General features: G+C 31.9%; 1 protein-coding gene across 1 annotated transcript; it reads right to left on the reverse strand.

Moving 5' to 3' along the window:
- Positions 1-5105: 5105 nt before the first annotated feature.
- LOC108909481 (alpha-tocopherol transfer protein-like) lies at positions 5106-11767 on the reverse strand. The gene is made up of 5 exons (XM_018713833.1): positions 11607-11767; positions 11058-11152; positions 6753-6903; positions 6076-6380; positions 5106-5499 (listed from the first exon to the last, which is right to left on the reverse strand). The coding sequence occupies exons 1-5, from the start codon at positions 11686-11688 to the stop codon at positions 5320-5322; spliced, it is 813 nt and encodes a 270-aa protein (XP_018569349.1). The 5' UTR covers positions 11689-11767; the 3' UTR covers positions 5106-5319.
- Positions 11768-12669: the final 902 nt, after the last annotated feature.

Below are 12669 nucleotides of genomic sequence, written 5' to 3' on the forward strand. Positions count from 1 at the left end.
AAGGAAGGAAGAATGGGAAGGCGCTCTATTACGTAACTTCATCTCAAATTACTAAATTTCAGATCTCGTAGATCTAGATACAATCATATAACCTTGTTTGCTTATTTATATTTGTTAAGTTTTTAAAGTTGTAAAGCGTGCTTTCTGAGAAGAAAGATTTAGGAATTATCATGATGATAGAAACTTTTTGTCCAGCGGTCCTAGTATGGGAAACCAATCTGAATATTGTAATGCCATGTCGTAATAATTCGTTATCTGCAATGAATTAAAGAATATATGACTGTAATCACGGAAATAAAAATAATTATTATTTATTACTATAATATTATTTTGTTTTTTTATTTTATGTAAAAATATCACCCTCGCGTGTCACCACTTTAATTTTTTTTAAATAACAAGAAATATCAAGAAATTCGAAATGTTTAAAATTTACCTACTCAGAAATTGAAATTTGTTCTAACAGTTTCAGGGATATTGTAAAAAACTTTATTATTTACTTTAAAAATGGTATTTATTTAATGAACAGGAGAGTATGGTCACCAAAATCACCAGATCTCAGCTCTATAAACATTTTGTTAAAAACGTTACACCCCTAATACCTAGTATTTCAGTACGTTAATCCCTTATATTTATATTCTTAATGGGGTTATCTTAAAAGTACATGTTAGTTTAAGTGGACAGTGACATGATATTTGGAACCAATTTTTTAAAGAATTTGCCCATGGAGGCTTTACCAAAAGCAACAGAGAAAACCCAAAAACATTGCTATATTTACTTTTTTATTCCAAGCTGTTTCAAATTTAGCTCAATACTATTTTGATAGACTACTAAGGTCTTTCCAAAAATGCATTCTTATTACATATTGGCTAGAATACACTGTTTTTTTTTTTTAACGAAAAATAGAGGGACTAAACGAAAGCGTAACCCTTTGCAGAGATCCTTTGAAGAAAAGAGAACACGTTATAGCAACAAAAATAAGAATGATTTATAGATATCGTATTAATTTGTTTAGAAAGTAGAGTATTCTACAAGTTTTATTGCATTCTCAATCTTCTAAGCTGTTATCTCATCTCTCAGTACAAAAAGTAGATGGATAGACGGGTGGATGGGTGGGTTTTATAAGTGGTAGAGGTGGATGAATAAATATGCGTATTCATATAACCATTAACATTTTCGTCAAATAGAGGACATGCCAAAGGTGTTATTGGAAAAACATAATTAAAATTAATTAGAAATCGCAAGTGACATATATCAAACGAAAGCTAAAATGGCATAGTTTTATTAAATAGTAGTAATATGAGTTAGAAAAATAAGTAGCAAGAAATATTAAGGTCTATAGCTAGCCAAGGAAAAATAGACAACCAACATTACAATATAAACATTTAAACAAACATATTACATNGTGACATATATCAAACGAAAGCTAAAATGGCATAGTTTTATTAAATAGTAGTAATATGAGTTAGAAAAATAAGTAGCAAGAAATATTAAGGTCTATAGCTAGCCAAGGAAAAATAGACAACCAACATTACAATATAAACATTTAAACAAACATATTACATACAAATTACACATCAATACTGTAGTATAACAACCCTAGGTTCGATTGAAAAAACAAATAATATAAACGTAGTTGTGGCCAAAAACATGTGATCGTCATAAGGAATACCTACGTTGTGTGTATCTATTTTTTTAATTGACCGGAAGGCGCTGGCTACTAACTTTTTTTGAGGGGATGTATGGTTTAATTTTATAAAACAAAAGCAGAGTAAATACACCTAACATTTATTATTTACGTACAACAATATTCAAATTAAACATGTGACAAATAGAAAGAACAACAAAAACATTAACAACCATTTAACATAAAATGAGAGTGCCAGGCTCACCTAGAGCTCCTGTGGGGAAAGAGCATGAAGAGCAGAGAAACCCACGATCGTTGCTCTTACCACCCAAATATAAATACAAAACAACCGCTAACCAAAAGTATAAATTAAGAACCTTTGCTAATGATAATTAAGACTTGTCCCATTTAATGCGTCACTAAATGTCATCTCACTCATATTAGACATTCACACTTCCAAGTAAAACTGAAGAGGTTTGGTGTTAGTTAGCCGGCAGGGCCGGAAAGTACTGGAGTCCAGGCGGGAAGCAATCCAGCTATAGTTGAGATTTCGAAAGATCTGTTAGCAATTCTTTTTTTGTATTTAATTATTCTTTTTTTTCAGATTCGTTCCTCACGGGCGAAAATGTTAGTGAATTCAACAAGGCCCTTACATGCGTCTTGACATAAAGTGAGCACAAGAAATCAAAGAACAACGCAATCATGACAAAACAAGTCAAATGTGAAACAAAGAAGTTAACGCAATATCTGGGCAGTCACGACAATATATACATATTCCAACATGCAACAAATAATGAGCAATCCCCAATAACAACTGTAACAATTTTATCCCAGAGAAATATACGCCCCTGAGCGCAAAACAATAAAGGCTAAACATACACAGAATCACCATCATGAAACATCCATGTTTCTCGAACAACGCAATCATGACAAAAACAAGTTAGATGTGAAACAAAGAAGTCGCCATTGCAATGTCTGGCAGCCACGACAATATATATACATTAACATGAAATAAATAATGAGCAATCTCCAAGAACAACTATAACAATTTTACCCCAGAAAAACATACCCCCCTGAGAACAAAGCAATGGAAGCTAAACATACAAAGAATCACTATCATGAAACATCCATAACCATCACAATCATAAGATCACATAGAACAACCAACAACAAAGTACCTAAAGTATATTACCTGCCAACCAACACCGGCCAAACACTCACATTTTTCACTACTTTGACACACTGCCCGCCGATCGTCTTGCTAGAGGTCTTTTAATATCTCATGAGCCGCGAAATGCGCGAAAGGCGTGGCGTATCCCCATAATTCTTCTAATAAGCACGTTGTGAAAACATTGACTCAGAACTAGACCATGTGCATCATTACAAGTAGAAATGAACTAAGGCGCTCGGGCATCAATAAAGTCAACTGGCGAACGTTCGTTATATATATATATTTTTATTGTTTAAATTAAAACAATAAAGAATAGGGAATTTTATTATGATATTTGTAATCGGATCAAAGGCTTGTTTACTCTAGTGCTCGAGAGAGAATGTGAATAATAGGTGTAATGTTTTTAGGACGTAGAATAATTTAGGCGACGGTCGGAATTATGTTTCTGCGCATATGAAGGTCAAAGCTCATAAGATTTTAAAACATCTTTACCTATCTGCACACTGTTCTCACGTCAACTGCCTATCTTCAACCCACAGTATACTAATCAATCAGTAGGGAATCTTAAATGATTTATGAATGAATTCCATATGGCAATTTTTAGGAAAAGTCGCTAAGAATATGGCGGATCCTTCGAGCATATACTACTGGAGGCATGCCGTTGCGAAAATTGTGGCTGAGTGTGCGAGAGAAACAGACAGTACCTCAGTACATGCTGTCTCACTCTAGCACGTCACGATTGGTTGGAAATGAATGCTCCAACCAATCGCGGCGTGCTAGAGTGAGACAGCAAGTCTGAGATACTGTCTGTCCCTCAGCCACACTTTTTGCAATGGCAAGCTACCTCTAGTAGTACAGTAAACATAACCTGTTATTTTTCCTGGTTTTAATACTTTTAATTATTATACATTAATTTCTAATTAATTATTATAATCCGAGGTAATAGAGATTGTTAGCTATATAGTAGTGTTACACGTAAATTGAGTTTTTTTTTTATTAAGAGAAGTTTACATTTTTTGGTTAAATACAGGTTTAGTTATTTGATTTCCAGCAGAAATAATTTAGATTAGATTATATCGGTCTGAATTTTATAAATTTTGTTCAAAAACTTACGAAAGCGTATTTATTTTCTAAACATATTTTAAAATGTTTACTATAATTTTTATTTCATTATTAACTATTTACTGGGTATAGTATTACTTATAAATAAATAATCACTAATAAAATACACAAGAACAAGATAACTAAACTGAACAACTACTCGACATCATAAAATAAGGTTTTTAATGCATAAAGCTGAGATATAAGAAGGTTTAAGTGAGGTTAGATACATATACATTAATGAAAACATACTAGATTTATTAATGAAAATATGAGAACAGAAATCGTAATAACTGTCAGTCGCTAACAAAATGGTGGAAATATGGAAGACGCGGGAAACGTAACTTTCCCTACTGATTGATTAGTATACTGTGCTTCAACCATTCAGGCCTCCCTCCAGAATGCCCCCCAAGCGCCCGCTTCCTGCGCTTCCTTGCACCGACCGTTAATATTACTTTTTCAATATTATACAACACTCATGTAACAGGTGACGTCGAAGTTGATAAGATAAGTACGGTTTTGCATAATACTCATAAAAATTTTGGCGCATACACAAAGACATATTCATACCCATAACAATATGTATTTTTGTTGTTCTAATTCTTGCATATTAGATTAGATATCTTCTGGATTGAACCACTGTTTGACTTTTTAAGATTTTTAGAATTTTTTTAAAATTTATTTAAATTAGCTAATACTTTTAAATAAAGTAAAATCTACCGAACTTGTACATATTTATTTACGTAAATCTTTTTATTCTCTACAACTAACATAATCATTTTATTATTTCTATCGAACTTATAAGTAGCCTGCAGACGAATTAATCACATGAAATTATTTTTTTTGCTGTGTCATTCCCACGATTCATGTCAAATTAATCAGAAACAATATAGCAATTATATGAAAAAATAAGATATTTGTTAAGAAAATTAACTATTGCACAGAGCGCTTAAAATTTACACCAGTTAATTTTAGGATTTTTTTGAATAGAACTGGGTAACAGCTAATTTTTAAAAAGATCGAATTTCACTTTTCTTATAATAAAATCTAAGGGAATATAAATTTATTATTTTCTCCGCGGAATGTTGATACGCATTATATTTGTACTACTTTAAACATTTTCGAGATCCTTGTAACATTACAAAATCTTTGTTGATAAATTTGACACTCTCAATCTGTTGGACCACAATATAGAATGGCAATTAATACCTACTACAGGTGCTTTTAATGACTAATATGTATTCCATATTTAACAATTTATTGAACTATTCTACATATATTTAATTGTTGTATTAATATAATTTGGCAGATAATTCACAAGATACTATTGACAGATAAGTTATCTTGCTATCGCAAACTTTAAAAAATTATCCTCCAGCAATTTCCACACCAGAAATATACGAATATGGTGGAGGTGGAAGTCTCATCCAAATGCTACTTCTCTTCGAAATTTTGTAATTGCTAATATTTCTTCGTTCTTTTCATACAACTTTTCATGTAGTTCACTGTAGTTAATATTGTACGTTCCACCATATTCTAGAGGAAGAACCTCTTTGTCAATGTACTTATAAAGGGAATCCCAGTCGTTAAAGTGAAATTTGATCTAAAAATTAAAAGATAATATATTAATAAATTTATGTTCATATTTGGCAACAAATATAGAGACTTTGCCAACCATTTTTTGAGGATAAGTCAGTTTCAAGTACCACATTAACCTTAGAATGTTTAGAATTTAGAATGTTATAATGGTTAAGTTTTAATAATTTATATAGCGTCATAATATTGCTTAATTAAATTATCTAGTAATTAAATTGTCCTCTCTATATATAAAATATATAAATAAGCCAATTCTTCTATTCGGTTTAGATATTTTGAGGTTTGTGGTGTTATTAACTCATTTTGAGCAGTTTGGCAACAAACCTATTTTTTCCTGTGGGATCTCAAACATCATAATCACCTTGAATTTAAATGTAGTGTTTTATGCAATAATGTAATCATTTTGTCATTTAACGTTAATGATGATTAATTCCTTCTCCCCCTTCCCCCCCACTCCCATAGAAAAATGGGTATTACAGAATCATATTTCTGTAAACATTTTGGGTTTTGAGGATGTACATATTGCTAAATTAGATAATAATCATTGTTTGATATTGTAATCAATTCGTTTTGTGTTACTAACCATTTCCTTTATGTATGCTGGTAAAAGTGGCCAAGTTATTTTGATTGCTACGTGAATTACCACTGACGTATTAACTATATGGATTCTATAGTCCTTAAATGGCAATGCCATTATTTTTCTAATACACAACTTAATGTTTTCGGGCGTTAACCATTTCAACATCTTCCATGGGTAATCAGCGACATCCATTATAACACACAGACCTTTTTGTGCTATACGTGGTTTGCTCGCTAATACTGATTCAAGCAAGATATCATCTATTCCTATCATATCGAATAATTTCATCGTGCTCATGTCCGTGTTTCCTAAAAAATAAATGTAGATACGTTGAGTGTACATAGCGTTTAAGAAAATGACGTACGTAACATTGTTTTGGTCTTCACCCTACTGACAACCTCATAACCCCTTTGCGGTTTAAATGCACTTATATATGAGATGTTCGAAAGTTCCTTCAAATATGAAAAAGGTAATTATATATTCATTTCATTCGAATTCGACAGGATATATTAATATAACCGTATATATGTATAAAAAAGTTATGGGATGACATAGAGTGATAACTTACGCAAGTATGTTAAAGAAAGCATAGACAGGCACTGCATGAAGTTCAAAACTGGTCTTTAGTGAATAAATTTTAAATACTCTAGTAACATAACTAACAGAGAAAATTTTCTTACCCAATTTTGCTATAAAAATGACACGACCTTCCTTATCATACTGTGGTAACATCATCCTTACATCTTTGTCTATTATCGACTTTTTGTCTAGTGGTCCTAGAATGGGAAACCAATCTGGATACTGTAATACCAGCTCGTAATAATTGGTTATCTGTAATGATTGAAAGAGTACGATTATAAACTTATGAATTAGCTCAAACGGTTTTTGAGATATTTGAGATATTTTAACATAAACTTAAAAATTATTTGGAATCTTTTAAAAACGGATTTATTTAGGAATTGAAAAAGAGAATGGTCACCTATAATTACCGGATCTTAGCCTTACGAACATGCTTTCTAGGAATATATGTACCTACTAGACTTCTCAAGATTTAAGGTATTTACTTAACGTATAATTTGGCATTCGCAATTATAAACACTCTGTACATATTCTTAGAAGTCTGCTAGTACAAATATAATCTATTATATTTATTTTGTTAGTTAATCATTAACTCGATATTTTAAGAATTTGGTGCAAGAAAAATTTAAATATTATTGCAGATGTAGATTTAAAATGTAGGTACTCTCTTCGTTTTGTATAAATATGGAATGTGTGGAAACTGATAAAATAAAATCACTTAATCTCCTGCTATAGACTTGTGTAAAAATGGGATAAGTTACTTATCCCGTACCATAAATAGTATAATTTTTAAGGCATATCATCGTTATTTATGTGAATATTTCACTTTAACTAGTAGAAGTTTTTATCGTTCATATTTTTAGTCTCTACGTTGTTTAAACATTAATTGCGATGAAAATGACGAAGAAAACGTTCCATTCGATATTAGAACTGACGCAAGTGATGAAATTCAAGGAAAGGTATAAAAAAGCCTATGATTTTTTCGAAGAATTGTGTAAAAAGAAGAAATAATGGTACTAGGTGAAGAGGTTCTTTTAATTTATTTAGCTGAAAAATCATTCATCAGTGTATCATCATCAATGTTGATACCAAAGAAGAACATTAGATAATATTAGAGCAAATTTCCGAAATTAATACCATTCCCAAAGAAAAATTCTACGAAATATAAATCAAAGAAGTTCAGAGTTTTAGTAGACAAGAGGTAAATCAATTTTTAACAGAAATTTCTAATCATGATCACCCTGCTGTCAGATAAGTCAAAGTAAGGGCCGACACTTGCCCACAAAATTTTGACGGTTCTAGGCTATCAGGATCTAGGGAGCATTGCGTTCGACGCCTTCAGATCTAACAAATTTCTCATTTTTCATTATTACATATTACATAAGTAATACCAGTGGGAATGTAAAAGTCTTCTAACTCTCACAATCCTTTATTGTAGATATACGACTAGTTTTGAGGTCCAAATAATACTTCATCATCAGGTCACTATAAAAGGAGATTAATTTAAAAGGTATTGATATCCTTGTATACCTGATGATGAGGTGTAATTTTGACCTCGAAACTAGTCGCAAGGATTGTCAAAGTGAAATAGATAAATGTCACATTTATCTATTTCACGTTTACATAAATAATACTTTTATTACCCTATTATAACAGTTTAAGTAACAATTTGCCTCTTCCTAAGGCATGCTTTCGTAGATGTGAAGACATCGATCGCGTTGTCTCCTGGCCGCGGTCTGCCCAACTTTCTTAAAACTGTGGATAATATCCACAATTAGACGAACCCCCTTGTCCTGTATTCTTGTATATCTAATGGTTATACTAGTATGTGGCTTGTGCGGCACATATCACCGTGACAAATTAATAAAAATTATTGTAGATAATCTGGAAGATAAGAATGATATGCTAATAATAAAAATTCTTAATACAGAAACAAATATACAGAGCACATTTGTCGTCGATAAATTTAATTTAGAATTATACAGAAATTATTTAACGTCTAAAAAAATCACACATCGCAGATATTTAAAAACAGTAAACATACTACCTACTTAAACTATTGGAATTCATTCAATACAAAATGTTTCTTACAAATTAGTTACATATCTAAAAATATCTTATCCACTACTGTTAGTGTAGTATTTCAGCCGTATTACTGATATAGATGAAGGGTGAAAATTCAGAAGTTTGAAGCGTTACCGGAGACGAAAATCTGCTACCATGGCGGAAGAGTATATAAAAAATTCTATTTGGAATAAAATACCATGATTTGATTTAAATTTGTGACCAATATTCTATTGTATTTCTATTATTGACAAATTACTAGCGGTCACACAAAGAATATTGTACGCACCACATTCAGAAAGTACAGAGTCTCTCACGCATTTCAGCTGAAACTTGCGTGCTCAGCTTGTAAAATATCCCTTTTTGATCTTCGTACATAAGCAACTATTGTAGATTTAAATGTATCAGTACTATTTTGTTAAGTAGTAATATTAATATTAACTACATCCCTTTTATAGACAATAATATTCTTAAATTAAGAAATGTTTCCATCATAAGGAGCAGTTTTACGAATACAATTCCTTGCGAGAAATGTTACTTTTTACAGTTTTTACGTCAAATGTACTTAAAACGTGTGACATTGAAAACACGGGCGAATATTGGCTACTAAATTGTACGTGAATTAAAAGCGAATGTGTCCTTGATTCTTTTAGATTATAGCAAGGCGATCGACACATTGGACCAGTCTATCCTTTGTTAAAAAGTTAATATACTTTGGCTTTGATAATAGTGCTGCTTCCTACATTTTTAGTTATTTGTCTGACAGAACACAGCAAGTAATCATAAACTCTAATGTGTCTGACGTCTTGCCAGTGACTCATGGGGTTTTTCAGGGGTCCATTTTAGGGCCCCTGCTGTTCTCTATTTATAGAGCGGATTTTTATACATTTTTGAATAAATGTTCTGTGCATCATTACGCTGATGATACCCAAGTGTATCTCAATTGTCGTATTACGGACTTAGCTGCTTTTAATCATTGTATTAATTACAACTTAAACTCATTGTTAAATATCTCTGCTGCTCATAGATTGAAGCTAAATCCTGACACATCTAAAGTCATAATTTTTGGTCCTAAAAATAAACGTATTATGGCGAAAATGGAATTGAATTTAAAATTAGGAGATATTTCTTTAAATTTTACCAATGAGTGTAATAATCTGGGACTTTGGTTTGATGAGGAGCTAAGATTTACCAAGCATGTAAACAATCTGTGTCGATCATCGTATAATACATTAAAGCAATTTTATCCCCATCGTGCCATCATGGATTCATCTCTAAAAATCAGTTTATGTAATTCTTTAATATTTTCAAAGCTCTCATACTGTGACTGTATCTATGGCCCAGCTCTACTACACTCCGATATTCAGCGTTTGCAGCGAATTCAAAATAGTTGTTTTAGATTTGCATATGGAATTAGAAAATTTGAACGAGNATTTAAATGTATCAGTACTATTTTGTTAAGTAGTAATATTAATATTAACTACATCCCTTTTATAGACAATAATATTCTTAAATTGAGATATGTTTCCATCATAAGGAGCAGTTTTACGAATACAATTCCTTGCGAGAAATGTTACTTTTTACAGTTTTTACGTCAAATGTACTTAAAACGTGTGACATTGAAAACACGGGCGAATATTGGCTACTAAATTGTACGTGAATTAAAAGTGAATGTGAAGTAATTCCCATATGAAGCAGTTCTATCCGTGAAATAGTAAGACATCTAAAAAATGACAGTGAACCAAAGATATTGACTAACGAAGCGAATCGCAAGTATTATTATTGACGAAAAATTTATTGTACACTGGTGATGGGTACTATCGACTGAACTCAGCTAACCATATACATAATTAGTAATTAGTAGATATCAATTATTATCGTATCGAATTATTATCGTATAAATTCATTCGAATAAATTCATTCCACGCAGGACTATGATTGTCGTATTTATTTTTAGGAAGATAGATTATTTATCAGTTTATCTATCAATAATGATCGATTGTTACATTTGTGTTCGTCTTTCATCTACCGACATTAACCAGTGCCCACACGTGTCTACCTGTACACTAGTAACTGCTAATTTAGTGAATCAGTGACATGTGGTGTGGAACTATTACTATTTTCATTCAAATACTTTTTGTACTACCGAATAATCCGAATAATTTGGTACCTACTATATACTTCGATAGTTATAATTCTATACTGTTCATCATTAATATACAGCACCACCCCTCTATGACGTCGCCAACTTGTTGCAGGCTCGTCCATAAAAGTACAACTTCTTGGTTTGGGCAGATCAATAACTATTTTGGCACTTAAATAAAAATCTAAATATTTACTACCTTGTTAAATGCTGCATCCACATCAAAATCCGTGCCATACAAAAATTTTTCAAGGCAAGGGTCGTTCGTCTGAAGTTTTTCTAATTTTTGTTCATCTGAAACAAAGAAGTACATTAGATCTTTTCTGTGAACACAATATAAATTCCTTCGGAGGATTCTTAGATTGATTCAGTGCTGAAATGTATTATTTATTTAACTAGTTTCCTATGCTAACTAATTCTGGGGAAAATGAGCTAAAAATCATTCGTATACGAGCCCAAGCTCGAATGTATTCGTACCAGAAGCCATAAAATAAATTTAAAAAAAAAATACTGTATTGTACTTATGACGGAACTGTTAATGCTATTAAATTATACTTCAAAATAGTATTTACACTATTGTATATTTTATCATTTCGTGTGAGTAAAATTATTTTAATATTGCGAGAATTAAAAATAGATCAACCATTTTTCTGTGGTATCAAAAATGATTAATGGGTAAACTAAATTATTGATGAAATTTTTAATGATTAAATGATGAAAATGTTAAACTAAATTTCTTTATTCTTACCTTTTAAACGCGTTTTTAATTTGTTTAGAAAATGCAATCTTTCACCCTCCGTAAGCAATGCCTTGTCTTCATTTTCTGGCATTTCTGAATTGTAGTAGCAGAGTCACAAAACGAAACAGACTAAAAGTAACGTAAACTGAAGATATTCGTATATTGTTCATTGTCAAAGTTCAGCTGGTTATACATAATTAACCGCGTCCTTGTGGGCTTTGCAAATACATGGTATTATAGCTCTAATCACAAAAATAATGTTTAATTCGTAATTTAGTTGTCGTGTTATTTATTTACAACCAAGTATATATGGATATCAATTGATAGTAGTTCTATTTTGCTAAATATGTATTTTATATAAAAAAATTTATGCCAATAGCCTTCAAAATATGTTATATTGCTGTACACAAATTGATTTAAGAGTATCATGAAACTGGCAAAAATTGAATTGGAATCTGGAATTTTAAGGAGGATAGTTTAAAAAGCTACAGCACTTAGGTCCCGTTGGGCCCCTTATATTTCCTCCCATTAAGAGAACATTACACCTGAGCCGCTAACCAACCTATTAAACAGAAAAAAGTGGTGGCGTTGCTCAAGGGGGATCTCTCTAATATCGGTAATATAGGCCATGGACGCCAACGTTCTCCCAATACGGATTCCTTTTGATGAGACGGCAGTGCATTCGCATGCCACATGCATTACTCTCCTACAAAGAGGTATTTCACACTTCCTCATGTTGTGAAGGTGCTTCCTTAGTCAACAGTGTCCAGTTTGAATACCTGTCACTAGGCGAAGATTTGACCTAGACATGGCCAGGTATTTTTTGGCTGTATCCTTGCTAGGGTATTCTAAGAACTCATTCCACCGTTTCATAAATTCTTTGTGGGTGTTTTCCTGGAGGGACTGGGTCCAAAAATACTGAGGCCTTATGTACTCCTGGTGATCTTGTCAGCTTCTTTATTGCCATTGCACCGCTCGTGCCCCTTTACAGATATGCTGTTGGAAATTGAGGTCACAACCAGTGCCTGGTGACATTTTCATACTGACCTAGTCATTATCTTGCTTGTCTATA

This window comes from Anoplophora glabripennis, unplaced genomic scaffold, assembly GCF_000390285.2.
Source record: "Anoplophora glabripennis isolate ALB-LARVAE unplaced genomic scaffold, Agla_2.0 scaffold327, whole genome shotgun sequence".
In the NCBI taxonomy this organism is placed as follows: domain Eukaryota; kingdom Metazoa; phylum Arthropoda; class Insecta; order Coleoptera; family Cerambycidae; genus Anoplophora; species Anoplophora glabripennis.

Excerpts from the sequence above, each read along its gene's own strand:
- LOC108909481 (XM_018713833.1), bottom strand. The coding sequence starts at position 11,688 with ATGCCAGAAAATGAAGACAAGGCATTGCTTACGGAGGGTGAAAGATTG. Across the intron at positions 11,153-11,606 it reads ATTAAAAACGCGTTTAAAAG|ATGAACAAAAATTAGAAAAA; the intron begins GTAAGAATAAAG and ends TCTTTGTTTCAG. Across the intron at positions 6,381-6,752 it reads CATTTTTATAGCAAAATTGG|GAAACACGGACATGAGCACG; the intron begins GTAAGAAAATTT and ends TTTATTTTTTAG.